This window comes from Urocampus carinirostris, chromosome 10 (assembly GCF_059441175.1).
Source record: "Urocampus carinirostris isolate Australia breed hairy pipefish chromosome 10, RoL_Ucar_1.0, whole genome shotgun sequence".
NCBI lineage: Eukaryota > Metazoa > Chordata > Actinopteri > Syngnathiformes > Syngnathidae > Urocampus > Urocampus carinirostris.
This window is the reverse complement of record NC_142358.1, coordinates 15,757,491-15,779,450: the sequence shown is the minus strand read 5'-3', so window position 1 is coordinate 15,779,450 and position 21,960 is coordinate 15,757,491. Positions and strand designations below refer to the sequence as shown.

General features: G+C 39.5%; 1 protein-coding gene across 1 annotated transcript in view; it reads right to left on the bottom strand.

Moving 5' to 3' along the window:
- Positions 1 to 21,960, bottom strand: part of LOC148357910 (uncharacterized) — a 149,155-nt gene that overhangs the window by 53,912 nt on the left and 73,283 nt on the right. Inside the window, 10 exon segments of the mRNA XM_088345819.1 lie at positions 725 to 903; positions 4,290 to 4,505; positions 5,205 to 5,327; positions 9,305 to 9,478; positions 10,425 to 10,643; positions 14,598 to 14,759; positions 15,153 to 15,269; positions 16,722 to 16,877; positions 18,140 to 18,262; positions 20,785 to 20,931. Coding sequence (XP_088201945.1) covers positions 725 to 903; positions 4,290 to 4,505; positions 5,205 to 5,327; positions 9,305 to 9,478; positions 10,425 to 10,643; positions 14,598 to 14,759; positions 15,153 to 15,269; positions 16,722 to 16,877; positions 18,140 to 18,262; positions 20,785 to 20,931 — 1,616 coding nt within the window.

The window sequence follows — 21,960 nt, the reverse complement described above, 5'->3', positions numbered from 1 at the left end:
TTTTGTAAAATAGGACACTTTATGCTGAGAATAAGCAAAATGTGTCTGCTCCATTGTAGAAATTACTTAAAAAGAGTAATAATCTATTACTGTATAAGACCAAATTGATCATTTTAGGTACGTTTTTTATCTCATTTCTTTCAAGAAAGAAGATAAAGTATCTTGAAACTGGAAAAACGGTCTTGATCTGAGAATTATTTTCTGCCAATGGCGTAAGAATTTAATTACTATAGTATGCAACAGTTACTCATGATCACTGCCTCGAATATATTACTTTACTAGCTTTTTGTCGTTGTTTGTTTTACCTTGAAATACTTTTACCATCGACACGTGCATGTTTGTGACCAATTAACAGCTAAAATAGATGGTGTACCCAAAAATACCAGGGGGAAAATGCTCGAGACTAAGAAGCTTTTGGTGTCGTAAAGTCAAAACATCCTAGGAGTGCCGTAATTATATTTAATAAATGGTCATTTTTATAAAAATTACATACAATTTGATAACCTCCAGCAACATCCCTGATGAACTCTCTCAGCACCCTTGTGGGAAATCACTGACCTATCTATCACCACTGTGCAATTACCCTCTAAGTTGTCATTAGACTACCATGACAGCCCTTGGTGACATGCTACGCATGACATGACGAAGCGTACGATTGCTCACACACTATTTAACAGCGGCGAGTGACAATGGCCTGAAGACGGTGAGACGGCGGTGTCCTGACCTTCTCACAGTAGTGTCCCGCCGGGCAGAGGTGCTGATGCGGCCTCTCTGAGTTTTGTCCTGGAGGACAGTAGTAACCGTCTGCACATTGCCCACTTGGCTCAATGGAGGCTCGCCCATCACAGTAATGACCCGCAGGACACGGCCAACACGACTCCACTGAAAACTCACCAACGGAGTCTGGAAGGAATGTTATGTATGGAGAGGATATGTGTCACCATTTATACGTGTAATGAGTACTGTAGTAAAAACAAAGGGCTCAAGGGAAGGCAATCTATCTATGTATATATCCATCCATTATCTGCACCACTCACCCTCATTAGGGTCGCGGGGATGCTGGAGCCCATCCGAGCCATCTTCGGGCAGTGGGCAGGGGACACCCTGAACTGGTTGCCAGCCAGTCGCAGGGCACACAGGGACAGACAATTCGCTCGCTCATTCACAACTAGGGACAATTTGGACCGGCCAATTAACCTGATATGCATGTTTTTGAAATGTGGGAGGGAACCAGAGTGCCCGAAGGAAACCCACACAAGCACGGGGAGAACATGCAAACTCCGCACAGGCAGGTTGGTAGCTGGATTTGAACCCATCACCTCAGAACTGTGCCGCACACGCGCTAACCACCGCGCCGCCCTGCTGCCCATATATATATATATATATATATACATATATATACATATATATATATATATATATATATATATATGTGTATATCTATAAACACAATTATGTTGATTATGTTGATTCTAATTATTACAACACATACAAAAATAACAAGAAAACAGAAAAGAAAGAGCAATGAAATAAGCTATTAGGGGCAGCACGGCGGCGCAGTGGTTAGCGCTTGTGCGGCACAGTTCATGTCATGGGAACCTGTTGTGGGTTCAAATCCAGCTCCAGACTTCCTGTGCGGAGTTTGTATGTTCTCCCCGTGCTTGCGTGGGTTTCCTCCGGGCACTCCGGTTTCCTCCCACGTTCCAAAAACATGCATTTCAGGTGAATTGGCCGGTCCAAATTGTCCCTAGGTGTGAATGAGCGAATGAGTTGTCTGTCCCTGTGTGCCCTGGATTGGCTGGCAACCAGTTCAGGGTGTCCCCTGCCCACTGCCCGGAGATGGCTGGGATGGGCTCCAGCCCCCCCGCGACCCTGATGAGGATAAGCGGTACGGCTGATGAGATGAGATGAGATATTTTTTTAATCCTAGTGGATACTTTGGGTCATTTTAATTATTATTTTAAGTATTATTTCATTTTATTATAAATGCCATTTATTTGTATTATTATTTTAGTAAAAAAATAAAAAAATAATAAAATTGAATGTAGCAAAACATGTTCCTCTAGCAAATATATTTCATTTTAGTGATTTATTTCAAAAAACAATCTAGAAACATAACAAAACTTAAAAAATACGTTTGCAAAATATTATCCAAAATAAATGGGTAGAGATGGTTTTAGGTTGTGATTAACACATAAACGTGTCGTAAATACCGATAATACTTTCCCTGAAAAACACACAAAAAATATTAAAAGATGCAACGAAAAAAGCAAAATAACCTCTTTTATTTGGTAGATATTTTTGATGTCCTCTGGTCACCAGTCTCTCTTTTATTGAAAAATCAATTTAATCCAAATTTACATCAAAAATATTGACCAAACTGAATCACTAGTATTATCTCCTGAGCCATGCTAGCCACAAAAGATAACAAAAACCTGATTATTTAAGCTTAAAATAAACAAACATAAAACTGGTCCCAGGAATGAAGTGTTTTTAATCTTTGACAGACGGTATGCCTCCGGATTGTATAATGTAAACAATGTGCCAATTCTCAAAAACTGGTTACACAAAGGTAATTGTCGAGGAGAACATATTTTAGGATTATCAAACAAAGAATTGATTGAATTATCATATATAGTAGTGACTTTCTGAAGCTGAGTTCAAGCTTCTAATACATCACCATATGGTGAGGAAATTGTAATACATTCCCAGAAACTTGCCGCAAGACAAGATTACAATTACCGTACATGATTAAAGCACTTTGCGAGCAGAATGATTTATACGTGCCCTCAGGAAGGAAAGTTTTCATTTGCTTCTGTTTTACTGAGCTGTAAAAGTGACACGGCAGTTCCCGAGAGGACATCACAGTCGCAAAAAAAGAGGATTAGGTGTCGGGTTTCATGTGCTCTGCGTTTCATTGCTAATTCGTCAATAATTAAAAAAATCATGGTGTTTTATGAAATGGTATACCTTGAAAGGAGAAAAAAAGATTGATTTTTTTCAGTTATACGTGCACCTGGGACATAGGCGAATCCAAGGTTAAAAGCTATTCTTTGCTTTCTTGCTTCCAAATTTTAGATCATTGAACAATGACCATTTTGTCGCCTGCAAAAGGGTGGAATGTTTTAATGCATCTTCCAGTCTCAAAGTTATGTTAACCCTATTTATATGTACTCAGAGTAAAGAAAAAAATCCGGCAAATATTGGCTTTGGGTGCAGATGCTTTCTTGTCATGATTACGGCTGGGAATCACCTGTGCCTGCTTATTTGGGCCAAAGCCGCGAGTTCTGATTGGCTCCTTGTCACTATTTGAACCCAGCCCTGTCAGTCCCCTGTTGTCAGTCCGTCTGCGAACCTCAGTGTATACTAGACAAGCCTTTTTCGACCCTGACTCCCACCTGTCCTGTTTTTGCTCCCGTCTGGCTCCAGCTACGACCTGTTTTGACCCTGCTCTCCCGTCCTGGCTTACAACCTCTTTTTGTCCCTGTCTATGTCTACTCTCCCGTTCTGGCTTAAGATTCGTTTCCGACCCCGACCACGCCCTGCTCTCACAGACCCAGCTACCGACCAGTTTTTCCGTCCCTGACACCGGCATCGCTTGCTACTGAAGATCCACTTCCGTGTTCCGATCACAATCCGAGTACGAGAGCGACTTGCTTCCCGCGTCAAGCATACACTGGATCGTTGGAGCAGCCCTTCCTCTTTCCTTCAATAAAACTTGTGAGAAACGTAACCCAATTGGGTCCTGTTTCCGTTTTGGTCCTGACATTTCTAAGTTGCAACACAAGCCAGCTTAGTATATATTATAATTAGCATCTGTGAAAAAGAAGAAAAAGCCAGGAATAAAGCTTTTTTTGTTTCTGTAGGATGATTTTGCTTATTTTAAGTATCATTTATGTTTTTATTTTACAATATTTAATAGCTATTTTTTGTAATATAAGAAAATAATATTTTAAATGAAAAATTCCATTTTGAAATGGCAGATGGAAGATATTTTGGCTCCATTGGTGTATGCCTTACATAACATTACAAAGTCAAAACAATAATTAAAATAATAGTTAACTAAATTAGTTTAAATAAAAGACTATTTTACCGTGTTTTTTCTACTTCTATTACATTTTCTAACTAGAGGTTCTGTGATGCAACACATCTGTAGATCTAGTTGCCCATTTCCCCAATTGAAACTTTGCTGTTAAAATGTCTAAAATGGCAAGTGTGTTTTTTTGGTTTCGTTTTTTATACACTGACACGACTGTGGCCCTTTTCAGCATGCACTGATCACATCTTACTTTGTATTGTTCCACAAGGACAGGGCAAGGGATGAGATGATCCGGAAGGGCAGTAGTAACCTGCAGGGCAAAGTAAGCCATGGGCGTCTTCAGATCCTCTTGGGCAGTAGTATCCTGCAGCACACGGTCCAATTGGGGCGCCAAGACCTCTTTGGTCACAGTACCAACCCGACTCGCAAAGCTGGGGGTAGGCAGAACCCACAGGGCAATAAAAACCTGAAAAGCAGTGGTAAATTAGAAATGACCTTTATCAAGAAGACCATACATAGGTCATGCGAGGCAAAGCTATGTCTTTTAATGGTGATTCTAAGATCTCTATACAGTGTTGAAGTCCAAGACCGTACAATTGAATGGATTTTATGACCACCACGTCAAATAAAGGTTGCCTGGTAGTATTTGATTTTCTTCAACTTATGATATTGTGTGTCGTGCTAATCTGCAAAAATAAAATAAACATCTTACCACAGTAGTAGAAACTTTTGCTCATTTTAAGTATATTTTTTTCTTATTTGATGATATTTATGGTTTTTACGTTCGGCTTATAGTCCGAAAAATACATACAGTATATTGTATTTTCTGAGTGTATTCAGCAAATATTTCAATACATGAGCAAACGGTCTACACAGTGATGGATGAAATAATTTGGTTTATTTTAAGGATGATTCTTCTTGTTTCATTAATGAAAAAACATACCAAAAATGAGCAATGATTTCTGTCAAAGAGGTACGATTTTTTTATGCAGTTGTTGAAAATGTATTTTTGACAAACAAACAGTTGAGGAAGCAAAAACACGCTCAAGTAAGACTCAGGGGAAATCAGGCATCCAGTGTGCGGGTAGCAGTATGTCCCTGACAGCAGATGAAACTTTTTGGGACGTGTGTGTGAGCATGCATTTCACGGCTGAGATTTACCCACCTCTAGGGCACATATCTCCTGTAAAGGTGGCACATTTCCCAAAATGTGGACTGTTGCGGCGTCGAGTAACTATATGACGGGAATATGACAGTACATCTGGTATCTCCCATTTGGAGTCTCCATCTGCAGCAAAATATATCAAAAATGCATCAAAATGTCATGCTAGTTGCATGAAAGCACTTCTAAATCAAACAGCTTTTTTAATATACAGACATTTCTTGCTGTATCAGGGTTTACTTATCCCGTTTCCGCTACTTTGCGGACTTGCATTGTGTATTGTGTTCTCCATTCTGATTGTCTGAACGGTGAGAGATGCATTTTATCGGCAACACAAGTGGAGCTCTTGACCCGCTACACTTACTAGGCACCCCCTATTAGTTCCTTGGTGCTTTTAAAAATGTTGGATAATGAAAAAATTAATGAATACTGTGGAACGGAACCGGAAAGTAAATACTATCTATCGATCTGTCTATCTATCTATCTACCTTGGTCATATCCCTCGAGAGGGGTGACCGACAGTAGGTAGCAAAAAAGTAGCAAAAAACACACAAATTATTTTTTGACCTTGGCGAACCCAAATGTCCAAACACCCAAACAAGTTAAGCACCTAGAGACCCAAGTTGGTCATGATTTCGTCCCTCCAGATGAAACGGGACACAAGAAAGCGGCCATGTCACTCGGGTCAGGGTGACACAACACACTCTTCTGTTCAAAAGCAGGGCCCGACAGCATTCACTGGTTTACCCCTGCCGCATCATAAGGGTGCCCTGCCCATCCTTTAGAATGCGTCCAAACATCCCACTATCCTTTCACAACACCTCTCCACTCATTTCTATCACCAAAAAAAGCTCTAGCTCCCACTACATTTAGACCTTTTTCCTGCAGTATAGATAGATAGATAGATAGATAGATAGATAGATAGATAGATAGATAGATAGATAGATAGATAGATAGATAGATAGATAGATAGATAGATAGATAGATAGATAGATAGATAGATAGATAGATAGATAGATAGATAGATAGATAGATAGATAGATAGATAGATAGATAGATAGATAGATAGATAGATAGATAGATAGATAGATAGATAGATAGATACTTTATTCATCCCCGCAGGGAAATTCACATTTCCATTAGCATCCCTGAGCTGAGAACAATGCAATAATAAAGCAAAAAGAATACAATATACAAATACCCAATGTGACGTGCAAATGTCCACTGTAGCGTGTTGTATAGAGTGTCTAGATAGTGCTACACAGAATACATATTGCAATAAAAAATACGTTAATATGCAATGTAGGGGGGTGTGGTTTAATGTGGGCCTTACTCATAACACCAGAGCACTGAAGAATCGAAAATTTAAAAAAAATAGTAACAATAATCTTCAACAGACAAAAAAATATTGTGTTTTTAGTTATCATTCGTATGTGTTCTTTTTTTGTATTTGCGTCTTTTTTCCAAGGAGATCAGGAAATACTGTCCAAATTGAGTTGAATATAAACGGCAGGAATTGTGAAAAGTAACTTGTTTTACTTTACCTGGATTAAAAACATTTCTTGAAATAAACTGAAAAATATGAAAAATTGTATTTAAAATTGGACGAATCATTTAGATCATTTTCCTCAAAAATATGACGTTGTAACAAGTAAAAATACTTGTCTTAAAACATTTGCTTCCTCAAATTCAAAATGGACCTTTGCAAGTGTATGAAATGAAATATGTCCAATATTGACAAATAACATTTACATGGTAAATTTAACTTTTAATTCACGTAATGTGCCCACAGAGACCCCAGTTTATGGAGTTTTGATAATTTCAGTATGCTTCTTTTGTTGTTTTTAAATATATATATTTATATATATTCCCGGATTTCTGTTAGATAATGATACATTTATTCTGTATCTAATATTGGACACCCGCAAAGGACAATGCACAGGATATCACCTTTTATTTTGATTAATATACCTCACCGCTGTTCATTGTTTCAACTATTATGCAGTGATTACATCATTGTCACTATCGGCCAATCATGATTCCGTTTTTTGATTTCTACAACCTTGGGGGGACTACTATTTTGGCATTGTGAGGGTTTCTTGTACAGTCCTTTCCTCTTCTCCGTGCTATATTTGAGATCCATTGATGTCTGGTCTCCGTATTTTGAGTGTCTAGTAAATTAAGAACCTATTACTGTATTTATTGATTTAGGTTTTTGTTCATTTATTTAGTCATTCATTGATATTTTTTATTATTATTGCAATTTATAAATGTGTGTTTTTTTTATTTATCTAAGTATCTTAGATTGCTTCTCCAGTATTTCACAATATACAATTGCTGTTTAAAAACCTGCTTTTATTTCAAAAATGAAAAATTAATACAAGCAACATTTTTTTTTGGTTTCATGTTTAACAATATTTGTCTTTCTTTTTTATTCCTGTGTGCACTGATTAACAACAGCAGTTTACACCTGAATTGCCAATAAAAGCTATACAGGGTCCCAACAGTTTAATCTGAGCTTCATATTCTGGTTTGGACTAAACTTGAACATGAATTATTTTGAACCACAACGCAAACTACAGAAAATATAGGAAAATAAAGTAAATCTAGAGAAAAGTCAAGTTAAAAAAAAAACTGTAATATGACACTAACTAAGTATGCCTTCTTGTGCTGAGTACTGCTAGTAGTAAAACATTAAAATGTTAAAATATTGGATCCTAGCTACAAAAATAGCGAAAAACCCAGATTTTAAACCTTGGGTTATTGATGTAGAAATTGAAAAATGGGCCCAAAAAGGAGTGATGTTGATTACCCAAGTGTTAGAAGGACAGGCATTGAAATCGTTTAAACAACTGCAACGGGAATTTTACCTACCTAGCAATGATTTTTACAAATATTTGCAACCAAGGCATTACCTCCAAAAACATGACAAATGGGGGGAAAATATGTAAGGAGCCAACTAAAGTTGAGGAATTATTGATATCATACCCAAAAGGACAATTATTAAAGGGTATTATCTCAAAATTCTATAAAGCTCTGCAAATGGATCTCAGTAATGATGAGATTGAGGTTAAGGAAAAATGGGAACCAGAAACTCACAAACTGATAAAAGACGACGACTGGGAGAAAACTTTGAATGTAAAGTAAAAATGCGTTACTTCTATACACCCTCTATCACTTCAATATATAAGAATACATCCAATTTATCTTGGCGTAACTGTGGGAGGGTCGAAGATTTCACGCATATTTTCGGGAATTGCCCTGTGATATTAAATTTCTGGTATTCAGTAATAGTATTTAGAAAGAAAAAAACTTAATTATTGGTTAGGAGTTGTGGTTGGACCCAGTGACCCATTTATTAGGAATTTTGCCAGAAGAATTATTGACTGGTCAACATAATTATGTAAGGGTTATGCTTCTGGTAGCAAGGAAAATGATCACTTCCTGGATGAAACCACAACCTACTAACATAAAACAATGGAGAGACAAAAATAAAGCAAATGTACATTATGGAATAAATCACTGCAAGACTTCAACTGAATTTAGATCAATTTGAGAAAAGATGGAAGCATGTCACAGAATTTTTACTTGAGGTCTAAACACCACATCTATTATTTTATTTATTTTATTATCTTTTTTTTTTTTTGTCATTTATGGGAATGTCAATTGTAAATATTTTTTGTTGGTGTTGCTGTATGATGGGTTAACCAACACTCTGTCAAATTGTGTGTGAGAAATAAAAAGTTTAATAAAAATGCATCCAAAACTCCCTTTCACACATTGTTTTTATTTTCCTTAACTACAGAAGTATGTATACAAATGAAAAAGGATAGCTATACCAAACATAGTTTTGTGAAATAAAAGGTGTTTTTCAAGCAATATGAAATGCAGTATTTATACTGTAACTATATATTGGAGGATTAGTGACAAGGGGGTTATTTCGACCAGAAGGACAAGTGGGGTATGCAGAAAGAAGAGGACTACAGGAGGGTTAAACCTTGAATATGAATGTATTCTCAATGTGGATAAAGTTTCGGAAATAAACGCTGCGGTTTGCTGAAGTCTGACTGTCAGTACATCAGGAACTGATAGATCTATCTTACCAGTATTGCATGAGTTGTGGAAGCATGACATATTGTGAACCCAAGAGACATTGTCCATCTGCATGAGGTAAACTTCCTGAAGTATTGCGTAAAGACAGCTAAAGTGGGAGGAACTTGCCCGGGGCGTTGGACTGTCTGCTCTTGAAGTGCAAAAAAATCCTGCAGAACATAAACCTACGACAAGAAAAGGTTATCTTGGCAAGAATAATTCAACAAAACAAAGGCAAAGCATTGTGAATGAAACATTGTTTCTTGAAGAAGTACTATCTATTGTGGAGTAATCCTTCGCTGTAACGAGGTTAACTTTTCACAGTTCGGCTGCTTTGCAGGTCTTCAAAGTGTATTGTGTTCCACAGTCATTAAGTTAAACAGTCGTCCCGCCCATTCACTGCCTGTGTCTGCCTGCGTGTCAATAGTTGTACACGTATGTACGTTACATAAATTACATGCCCACAAATGTTTTTCAAATTTTCTAAAACCAATCATGTCAACAAAATGCCCTGGACTGACAAAAGCACCTGGGCCTGGGCCCAGAATGCAGAGAAAAATATATTTTATCACTGATTGTTAGACTTCTCGATATGCTAAAGGGAAGTAAAATTATTCGCACGCCACATTTTTGTTTCACTTACAAGAGCCGGCTCATGGAGACGTTTTGTTTGCGAATGACATGAGTCAGGTGCTGTCTAAACTTCATTCATTCACCCATTCTTTCGTCACTTAGTAAATACTGCATTGGTAATCACGATCTAACTATATGATGGTCGCTCTTTTGAATAAGGACATGATCCGATATACTTGAACTTGAAAGAGAGCGGAACACTGCGCAGCTGAGTACAGCGTCAGGTGTGCCAAGGGAAGGACAAGCCGTCATTGATGTTCTGCAACATTTTTAACCGTCAGTATGATGACAGCATTGCAATGGCGGGGAAAATAATGATTTAAATTACCCTGTTACGTTAATTACAATGCTGTTATCCCCAAAACTAAACGTAACCCCTGCAAAAACGATGTTTGCTGTGGTCCAATTAACAATGGTCAGTGGGCAACAAATTGCACATGAACCATAGTTTGAGCACCACTGAGTTTGCTGTTAAGACAGCAGATGCAACCTTATCACCTGTAGGCTTTGCGGCTCCGGGATTGAGACAGTATCTCCCAGGCGGGCAAGGTTGGCAGTCAGACGAGGAGGAAGCGCCCGAATCAGGCAGGAAGCTGCCAACATGACAGCGTTCGGGTGAATCGCTACCCGCTGGGCAAAAGTGTCCAGGAGGACAAATGTCTCCATGAGGCTGTGAGACAGGGGAAGTCTCCGTGGACCCGAGTAAACAAAAATATCCTGGAGTACATAGAAAAGAACATCAGAAATCTGTAAAGCAAGTGCGTGGAAAACTGAAAAAATTATCTTTAAATGCAAATAAAACTACATTTATCTTATGTGGTAATCATAAATTCAGGAGGGAAATCGAGAAAATTAGTTTCTGAAAAGAAAATCTTAGATCATATTCTATAACATAAGTTTCCCTGAAAAGTAAAAACAGGATTTTCCTCACTCACTCTCTCTCTCTCTCTCTCTCTCTCTCTCTCTCTCTCTCTCTCTCTCTCTCTCTCTCTCTCTCTCTCTCTCTCTCTCTCTCTCTTCTCTCTCTCTCTCTCTCTCTCTCTCTCTCTCTCTCTCTCTCTCTCTCTCTCTCTCTCTCTCTCTCTCTCTCTCTCTCTCTCTATATATATATATATATATATATATAAATATATATATATATATATATATTGGTTATAATGTTATTTGTTTGTCATTGACATATATACATTGCCGTTAATTAATTGATTCTTTCATAAAACCTCAATGTTTTTTCATTTTAATGTTATTAGAATTTGCAAACTAGAGAATGAAATACTTCACTTTTGCTCTCTCGCTGAGTATTTGCTGCCTATCTCCTCTGTGTCCTTGGAATGTGACCCATACACAAAGAAATCAACATTCAATATTTCCACCGAAAATGCCTGGAACCGACAAGCAGATAATATCAAGTCCGCAGAGATTCAGGTCATTTTTTTCAAGGTTGCAGGCTAACATTTTGAAATCTGTCATATTTCCACCTCATTTAAGCATTGCAAGTGTTACTAGAACATGTAGTGTAAACTTAAGATGCATTTCTCATTGCATTACACATATGAAAGACTTTGTGAGGGTGTGAAATGAAGAGTTCGAACAATTTTAAGCGTCTGTTCGAATCGGCGCTTATCTGACACAACGGTGACATGCAGTCAGCTACTTGGTCATGCCTGCTGCACAAACATCAATTTCAACTTCTAAAAATCAGTAACCTTGGCTTTTTTAGGCTGGCTCATAGCCTGTGGGGAAAGTGAAAACGTCAGAGATGAAACTGAAAGATGGAAAAGAAGGACATTTCCATTATTATGTTTAAAACACGAATGACAGCATGTGGTAGAAGTTTGCAGTTTATGCCAGGGGGTGGGCAAACTTTTGGAGTCGTGGGCCACATTGGCTTAAAACATTTTTGATAGGGCCAGGAGGAGAAAAACAGCTACTGGACTTGTTCTAGGTTTAAGGAGTGGTAATATTTATTTTGTTAAATATGTTTAATTTCGGGCAGCATGGTGGGGCAGTGGTTAGCGCGTGTGCGGCACAGTTCCGAGGTCATGAGATCCAACCTTCCTGTGTGGTTTGCATGTTCTCCCCGTGGGTTGCGTGGGTTTCCTCCGTGCACTTCGGTTCCCTCCCACATTCCAAAAACATGCATGTCAGGTCAATTGGCCGGTCCAAATTGTCCCTAGGTGTGAATGAGCCAGTGAACTGTCTGTCCCTGTGTGCCCTGCGACTGGCTGGCAACCAGTTCAGGGTGTCCCCTGCCCACTGCCCGAAGATAGCTGGGATGGGCTCCAGCACCCCTGCGACGTTACTGAAGATAAGCGGTGCAGATAATGGATGGATGTTTTATTTATTTTTCAGTTTGATAGACGGTCATCTACTCTAATTTCGTTGTTAACCTATTTTTAGTAGCAACATTTACGTTTATCTGCACTGATAGGGTTCAGAATTAACAATAATAATAATAATTTCCTTGTATTGTCATTCTGTGTAACAATGTACACAGAACGAAATGTCGATTGCACCTGACCCGTTGTCGCGAGCCGATGCAGCCGCAGCCAACAGAGGGCGCCGCCGACCACTTTTTAAGTCTTACGAATGACTCGGCCAGGGCGCGAACCACCGACCTCCCAGTCTCAAAGCGGGCGCCTTACCATCTAGGCTACTGAGCTGGTATTAACAATCTATTTTGTGTCAGAATAAGTTACACAGTAATACATTTTGAATTTTAATGACAATTCAAATTAATGACAAGAAGGTTCATTAAATAAGAGAAGAAAACACAATTCCAATGTCTTCCAGTTCAGGGGATCCCAAAAACATGGGTGGAGAAGCACCTTTTCCGTTACTGGTTCCATCTAGTGTTGAAACTGAGAAGTGCAACAGAGTTGAGCTCAAGCGCCATGAGCGGGCCATATTAAACTATATTTTAAGAATTTGCTGCGGGCTAATAAAAACTGACCACAGTAGTTGGTCCGCGGGCCGTAGTTTGGTCAGCCCTAGTATTTGCATTCTGGTGCAAAGCAACTTGGTGGCAGTAAAGTATATTGCAGTAAGTACAGAATTATTCAAACCCCAAATTGGCTGCCAATTTGAAAGTATGTCTCATATACTGGAAAATACAGTGGATAAAATTGGAAATGCATGGTTACAATTTAATGATACTGCATACACAACTGTTCTACCTTTGACAAATGTATTGAGTGGTCTTTGAGAGCCATCTTGTGGTTAACGTGTTAATTGTATGTTGCTAAAATTAATTTTTAGCAGCGAAAACAGATATCATAACGTTAATTGATGTTCTATGAAATAAATCACTTTGATTAAAATGTATTTATTTTTTGGGGATGCGACCCTAGATCTTACTGTATTTTCAAGTCGATGCAACTATAGTCCAGTGTGCCTTATTTATGAACAATATATGTCAAAAGACTATTTTTGGGGTTGCGCCTTATAATCAGTTGCACCTTATAGTTTGCCTCAAAAATATAATAGTTTTTTTATGATAGTAAGTATTTTTATGGTATTTGTATTAATCATTTTTAATTATCTTTTTTAAATTACTAGAGCAGCTTTCTTCCATCTTTGCAACATTGCTAAAATTCGCCCTATACTGTCTCAGTCGGATGCAGAGATTATAATTTGTTTGTTACCTCCCGTCTCGATTACTGTAATGCACTAATCTCCGGTCTCCCGAACTCCAAAATCAAGAGCCTTCAGCCTGTACAAAATGCTGCAGCGAGGCTTCTAACTAAGACAAGAAAGTTTGATCACATTACCCCAATTTTACCTAAACTGCTTTGGCTCCCTGTTAGCTTAAGGTGTGATTTTAAGGTTCTGTTGGTAGTATACAAAATCATGTATGGACTCGCTCCCTCATATCTTTCAGATTTAATTTCCCCCCATGTTCTGTCCCGGAGCCTTCGCTCTGAAAATGCTGGTCTATTAGTGATCCCGAGAGCCAAGAAGAAGTCTGCAGGCTCCAGAGCGTTCTCCATTCTGGCCCCAATGCTGTGGAATGCTCTTCCCCCTGAGATTCGATCTGCAACCTCAGTGGAAATGTTCAAATCCAAGCTTACAACACACTTCTATTCTATATCATATGAATAACCTATATTTTATGTTGACAATATCTGTGTTTTATTTGCCCTCATGTCGGTTTTAGATCAGGGGATGGTGTCATAATAGTCAGTGGTTTGCAATGATCTGTGGTCTGTGCATCCCTTGTGCAGCCCAAACTCTTTTAGATTAAGGGCTATACAAATAAACACTATCATTAAAACCCCTTCCTCTCGCCGCCACATCACCCATGTCTTTCAACAACTTCACTGGCTCCCGATCAACTAAAGAATCACATACAAAATCCTTCTGTACACCTAAATGGCCATGCTGAACCTTGCCCCTTCCTACCTTTCCGACCTCCTTAAATTACCACGGCAATGTTGCCACCCTGTGCATCTTCCAGTCCAGACTCAAAATTTAACTTTTCAAACTTCCTATTCAACATAAACTGCCTCACATTTTACTGTGCGCTGTTTTTTTATTTTTTTTATTTGCTGTCTATTTTTCTTTACATCATTGTTTTATTCTGTGTACAGCAACCTTGGGTGTCCTGAAAGGCGCTTAAAAAATAAGGTGTATTATTATTTTTTGTATTATGATAAAGGTGAGGTGCCAAACCCGGGTTGCAGGCTCCAGACGGCTCAGTCCGAGCTGTACCGTTGCAGAATCTACCTCCGGGGCAAGGGGAGCAGTCGTTGAGGGTTGTCCCACCATGTAATAGACCAACAGTGCCCGCCGGACACGGAGATGGCATTGATGAACCCTCTGTGCAGTAATAACCTAAGCGAGAATGTTTCATTAAATAATATTTGTTTTAGTTTTCACCCCAAAAAGGAGACTGAGGATGATTGTTGTTAAGTCAGGGTGAGCAAACTAAGGCCCGTGGGCCACATGAGCGTCCTGATTTTTCATTCGTCACGCTACATGAAAATGGTCAAAATATAATGACATATACATTGTGTGTGTTTCAAAACCAATTTGATTAAACTAATCTATTTAAAAACAAATATAAAGAAATATGGCATATAGATGTCTGCATGTATCTTTACTCAAAAATGAAAAAAAAAAAAAACAGACAGGTCTCCAGGACTCGCCACCTTGGCCAAATTTGTTTTAATCCCAGTGCAACACATAACTCCAAAAAGTTGCCCACCCCAGTGTTAAGTACTCTACCTGGTAGGCAGCTGTTGCATACAGATTGTCCAGCTGAAGATTGAAAAGACCCTGGGCCACAGATGGATGCTTTAGCGCTACCATATGGACACGAATGGCCGACCGGGCACTGACGTCCTGTGGCCAAATCAGATCAGAAAAGCTCATCTGGTGTTCTCTTGTTTTACGTAATGGGTATTGTTATATGCGGAATTGCCTTGGTAAGATAAGACAGGTGGCATATTTTAAACACTGGGGTCATAGAAGCGAAAAGGAAAGCGACTGTCCTGCGCAAAAAATCCTGAGAGAGGCGAGGACGCGCTGCAGCAGGAGACCTGTCAGCACTGAGCAGGCCTATCAGCAGCTTTTGGTTAAAATAATGCCAAAATTAGCTAAATAATCCCGCAAAAGGTACTTTTTTCAAAGTATCTTGGAATGTCATTGTTATCTTTCCCAATGGTCCACCTACGTATGCTAATGAGAGTTGATTCTAATTTCAGTGCAGCAATGTGCGCATCTTTGCACATTATCCCCTACTGTCTTCTACAATTTGCCTTAATTCTATAGTTAGAAGCCACTGAGAAATGTAAGAAAATATTGCCAATAAAATGGAAAGGGTTCATTTGGAGATGGAATAACGATAGAAAAGCTTAAATTTCCAGTTTTTCTTTTTCTTTTTTTTAAAGAAAATGTTCACCTACATTTGGGGACTTTGCTGTAAGCTTTCATTACATATTCATTTAATTATGTATTTTTCAATCCAGGTGCTAACCAATAAATTCCAATCGCTGGGGATAATAAAACATAGAATAATAGTTGTGGTCCACGCACCACATGCCTTAAACCCCATGTGTCAAATCCATGGCCCACTAGCCACCACATCACTTTATGTGTCCCGCAAAACAATTATGAGAGAAGCGCATGAGAAAAATGAGCTGCATCGTGTCAAACAATGACTAGCAGTGTTAAAAATGTCCACTGGATGCCGCCAAAGTCAGTCGTCGCTCGCAAAGCACCCACTGTAGCTGTAGTATCTGACTGCGATTAATCAACTGGAGAACATTGAGGAAACCCAGGTCTTTATTCTTTAACTTGAACAAAATTCACAGATGCGCTGATTAGAGCAATACGAAAAAAAACACAATTTCAAAAAAGAGCACCTGGGTGTCTGCCAAAAAATAAATAAGCTCAAGCTCCAGTCTATAATAAATATACATTCATTGTTTGAATTAGTGTTTATATGCTTCTTGTGTCACTTTCCAGTCTGTTGAAAAAACTAAAGTGGAACAGCGCATCTATGACTGATACTTAAGTAAAATCACACCTATTTTAACTCAATGTTCTCTGGTGGATAAAAGGTATTTAGCAAATAGAGCTATGATGGGTGGTTTGTTTACGAGTGGCGCCTGGATTTACTAACATTCAGTGGAAATATTTCAAACTGCATATCACTGTTTGACATGAAGTGGCTCATTTTTCTTGCAGGCCGAATTAGATCTATCGGCAGGTCTAATCTGGCCTGCAGATTTAATGTTTGACACCACTTATCTACATGATTCAACCCTATACAGATGTTCATTGTGTATTTACCTGAGTGATGTCCAAAATCAGACCCTGATGGACAGAACCAACCAGAAGGACAGAGCAGGTCCACATAGGTCTGAGCCCAGGACGGGCAGTAGAATCCTGGTAAGCAGGCTTCACAGTCGGCCTCCGACTCAGCTCCCGCCTTCCCTTGGAAGGTACCTGTTAAATACACAACCATGTCCTGTAGGTCAGTGGTAGGCAACCACTAAGTAGCGAACTAGTACCGGGCCATGCGTAGTGGGTGCACAGAAAGAAAAATAAGTTCCATTATTTTTTAACTATTGTTGTTTTACTGAGACTTGTACGTTTCTGTAAGAACTTGGACCAGGTCTTTGAGGTGTGTGTTTTAAATAAAATCAGTGTGGTCTGCAGAGGTGGGCGCAGTTGCCTGGCAGCCGGTGCAACTGTCACGTTGGATGACATGAATAATCCAAATGCTTTGAGTACAGGTTCAGTTTTACTTTGAGAGTTGGATTTTGGGTGCACCTCTTTGGGCCAAAACAGCCTAAATCGAGAACACGACAAAGAGACCACACAACACCAACAAGAAATTTCGTGAATGTGTACTTTTAATTACTTGATACACGCATTGACGTGACATTTTTCATTAAACTTTACAATAGTGACCAGAGTGTGTTGCTATTAGCACATCCGCTTCACAGTTCAGAGGTCCTGGATTCCATTCCAGCTACCTGCCTCCTTGTGTGGAGTTTCCATGTTCTCCCCATGCCCTGGGGCAGTCCGCTTTCCTCCCACATTCCGAAAAACATGGATGGTATGGGGACCAGCATCCACACAACTCTAGTTTGGAATATTAAGTAATGTGATTTTGGTGTAATGTTACGAGAACATCTAAATGATCCAAATGACTTCACAGAGGATTTAAGCTCATTATTTTTACAAATATTGTTATTATTCCAAATGTTGTAATTGTTGTTATTATCATAGTTTAATTATAGACGACGAAGTGTAAACATGCCGCCCACAGGCTGGGCCATGAAAATATTGTCAGACAATGAACCAGTACCTGGAATAAGATAACTCACCACTGCTGTAGGTCACGCCATGCACACGTGCATAAAAAAAGATTCAATTACATTGTAGGCAACTACAAGATGGTCACATTGATTCACTTTGTCAAACAGCCCAACGACCGTTATGACGCTTTCATAGAGTTGCCATTAGATTTTACAGCTTCGTTTAGGATCGGAATTGATTACAGTCTGCTGTTTTACTTCAGGGGCTTTATGCCATTGTGCAAAACCTATGGAGCTAAAGTATTTAAAAGCAAGCTGTCACCCACAAAGCAAGACTGTCGGAGAACTGACGAGGGTTTGGAAAAATCTATTAGGGGCAGCTTTTCTGATAGCAGTTGAGAATAATTAGATTTCCTAGCCACTTAGTTGAGGTTGGTTTGGTACCTGGGGGACAGGGGCTTGGTTTCACGCTCCCTTCAACACAATAGTGGCCAGCAGGACAAACAGCTCCATGGAAATGACGCGAGGTTGAATTACCGAGCCGTGTCGATGGAGACGCGCCGCCTCCTGTGGAGAAAACAGCTTTGTCAGACATTTTTATTCTTTGGTTGGACTCTTAAGGGAAAGTCTTTTGTTATATGAACAATTTAAAGGGACAGTTACCTAGTTAGAAAGAATAGCTAGATATTACCTTGAAGTAAAACTCAACGTCTATTGGTTAAAAAATACAAAAAGCCAATTAATAGAATTTAAATGAGAAACCCTGAACAAATGATTGCTATCCTTACCAACGTGGTGCCTGTAGGTGCTCCCAACAACACCTGGGTAGCCTGCAGACTATTTCTAGAAATAGCTAGGCAGGGATGGATAGTTGTGATTTTTCTAGGTAATAGTATTTTGTGGTTGATTGAGCCTATTCTAACCCTATTTCCAGTCATTACCATCCACTGTAATAACCTAAGCTATATGGTTCAGTTTAATAATATTTGCTTATTAATTTTAAATAGGGAATAACATAATAATAACAAAGCAACAACAGAATAATATGATGATGCCGTGTTATTTTAGAGATACATATCAAGACGGTAGCCCTATATGCTAACTAGTAACAAACAATGTAGTTTTCAGCTTCAGAATATTGGTGACGCCTGGGATTGTAAATATTGCTTAATCGCTACGCACTTAACCACTGTAAAATGAGATGTGGTCCCTCTCAAACACAGGACACCGAGGATTGACTAAACAGGAAAAAGAGACAACTCAGAAAGATAAACAGAGATGTATGCTTAAGGCATGGTCACACAGCCTTTCACGGGCGTATCGCAGCTGAATCACGGCCAGAAGTTTCTGCCCGTGAAGCAGACGCGGTGGAAAATGTGCAAAATTGGCTAAACCTGCTGTTTACCCGTGGTATGCCCGCGAAAGAGACGCCAGCGACTGTTCCGCGTGCTTATCGCGGGTGACCGTGCTTACACGCGTTACACACGCTAATGCACCGGATAACACCGCGATACAGACGCAGAACAAACGTGCTATGACCGTGCTCCACCCGCGATTACCCGCTAAAATTTCGCGTCCTACCCGCATGTAACCACGTCTTGGCCGCGTCATTACCTCGTGTGTACCACGTGTGCCGCCCGCGGTTACCCGTGGTCTAAAGTTTTAGACAAAAACTTTTTCGCGCGGCCAACCGCGTGTCAATTTTTTACCGCGTGTAAAGCACGGCTGTATCTCGTCTGTATCGCGATCTCAAAGCGTCCAACAGTGTCTGCTTCACGGGCAGATATTTCTGGCCGTGATTCAGCCTCGATACGCCCGTGAAAAGCTGTGTGACCATGCCTTTACTTTGTAATCAAAAAAGAGTCAGATTTTTTTTTTTTTAAATTGCGGATGTTCTTTGCAAACAACTAAGATAGTTTTTTTTTTTCTCGGGTTTACTACATTTTACAAAATTTTTGGTAGGTCAATGTATGTAAAAATACCTAATCTTTAGGTTGTGTTTGACAAAATGACGCATTTTTACAGGGTTGCATGTTTTTAATGGCGCCGTTGTATAGCCATCCATTAGCTGCACCGCTTATCCTCAGTAGGGTCGCGGGGGTGCTGGAGCCCATTCCAGCTATCTTTGGGCAGTGGGCAGGGGACACCTTGAACTGGTTGCCAGCCTGTCGCAGGGCACACAGAGACAGACAACTCACTCACTCTTTCGCACCTAGGGACAATTTGGACCGGCCAATTAACCTGACAGCATGTTTTTTGAAATGTGGGAGGAAACCGGAGTACCAGGAGGAAACCTAAGCAAGCACGGGGAGAACATGCGAACTCCACACCGGAAGGTTTGATCTCATGACCTCAGAACTTTGCCGCACAAACGCTAACCACTGCCCCACCGTGCTACCTGCCGTTATATTTATTTATTAATTAATATATTTATTTAGTTTGCAAACAACTTTTTTCTAAGTTTGCTAACAAAATAACTAATTATTCTGTTTTACCATTTCAAACATGGAGGATTATTTCAAAAGGGGCCATGTTTAAAATAGAACAGAAGGGCTTACTTGCCCTTTGACATGTGTCCTTTTTCATGAAATGCTAACTCAAAAAATTACAAAATCCCAAAACATGACAGCTTTAAAGTGTTGTAGTACACAAATGTGCACAAATTCATAAAGGAATACAAGAGTGAACTAGAGGGATCAGACGCGATAAGTATTGAAAGAACCCTGACGAAATAGCATCCATTTTCCAGGTCATCCTCTGACATTTCATTGACAGTTTTGACAGGTGACAGCCAAGCGGGGAGTGGTTTTAGTACATTCAGCATAGAAGTATGAAATTTGAAATAAGAAAAAAATGCCTGTTTTGACATCCCGGAAGCAGACAGAGTGAAATCCAGCTGCGCTCGTATAACACACAACCGGGGGTAGTTTTTCGAGTGTCATATCGAACTTTTTTTCACATGGGCTTTGCACCACCACATTTATAATGCTCTACAAACAAGTAAAATATCACCCAGAGGCTTGCAATGAAATTGAAAACGAAATGATATGTGAAAAGAATAGAGCAATTATCAAATAATTGAGTGTTACCTGAGATATTCCAAAAGGGCGTGGCTGTAGTGGATCCCTCCGTGCAGTAGAATCCAGGCTTGCAGGGTCCAGATGGGGACGGGAGACCAAAATTGCTGCAATAATGTCCAGCTAAACAAAGCTGGCAGTCTTCCACTGACGTCGCACCTAGAACAAATATTTTTGTTCCCGATCAGAAAATGTTTAGGCATGATTGCAGTATTTTTGTTACATTGCTTTTCAAAAAAGTAGAAAAGAGAGCTTCAGTAAATTTGTCAAATTCTGAATGAAATAGCAAGTGGGGATTTATATATATATATATATATATATATATATATATATATATATATATATATATATATATATATATATATATATATATATATATATATATATATATATATATATATATATATATATATATATATGTGTGTGTGTGTATTTGGAAATATTTTATACATTGCAAAGAAAAAAAAAAAATCATTATCCCATTAGCAACTGGCCAATTCAGGAGCATTGCACTTTTGAACGTGGAAGGAAAGATCTTTTTTTCCATCATGACCAAGAGGTTGACCAGCTACCTCACAAGTAACAGCTATATAGACACCAGCTGCCAGAAGGCTGGTGTCCCATGATTTTCAGGGTGTGTGGATAGATAGATAGAATAATACTTTATTCATCCCCGTAGGGAAATTCACACTACCAGCAGTCTACCCCGTTGTTTATTAACAGATGAACATGATGCCCTAGGGGTGCTTGTAGCGAAGTGGATGACGTCACGCCAGTCCAAAAATTCGACATCTCTCCGGCAGATGGAAACATTTTCTTTGTGAAAATCCAGGGATACACCACCTCGTGTTAGCAAGTCCGCCTCCTCTCCGATTCCCCCCGGCTTTTATGTCTCTGTTTAGCGGCGTTGAAGCCGGATTGCTCCGGGAAGCTCCGGGTGGCTACACGTTAGCGTCCGGAATGCTAAACGTGGGCCACGTTTCCGCAAAACACAGCAACTGCGCTCCCTGTGCGCTTCGATGTTTTCCACCAGCACTCGATGATCTTATTTGGTCGTGAGTTCGCATTTGCCATGATTACGGATGGTACCGAAGACTTCGCTAGCTCCGGCTCTTCCTCGATAGGCCCCTTCATCACGCCGGCACGAGAATTCTTCAGGGCAAGGAGTTGAAATTCCTTGAATACACG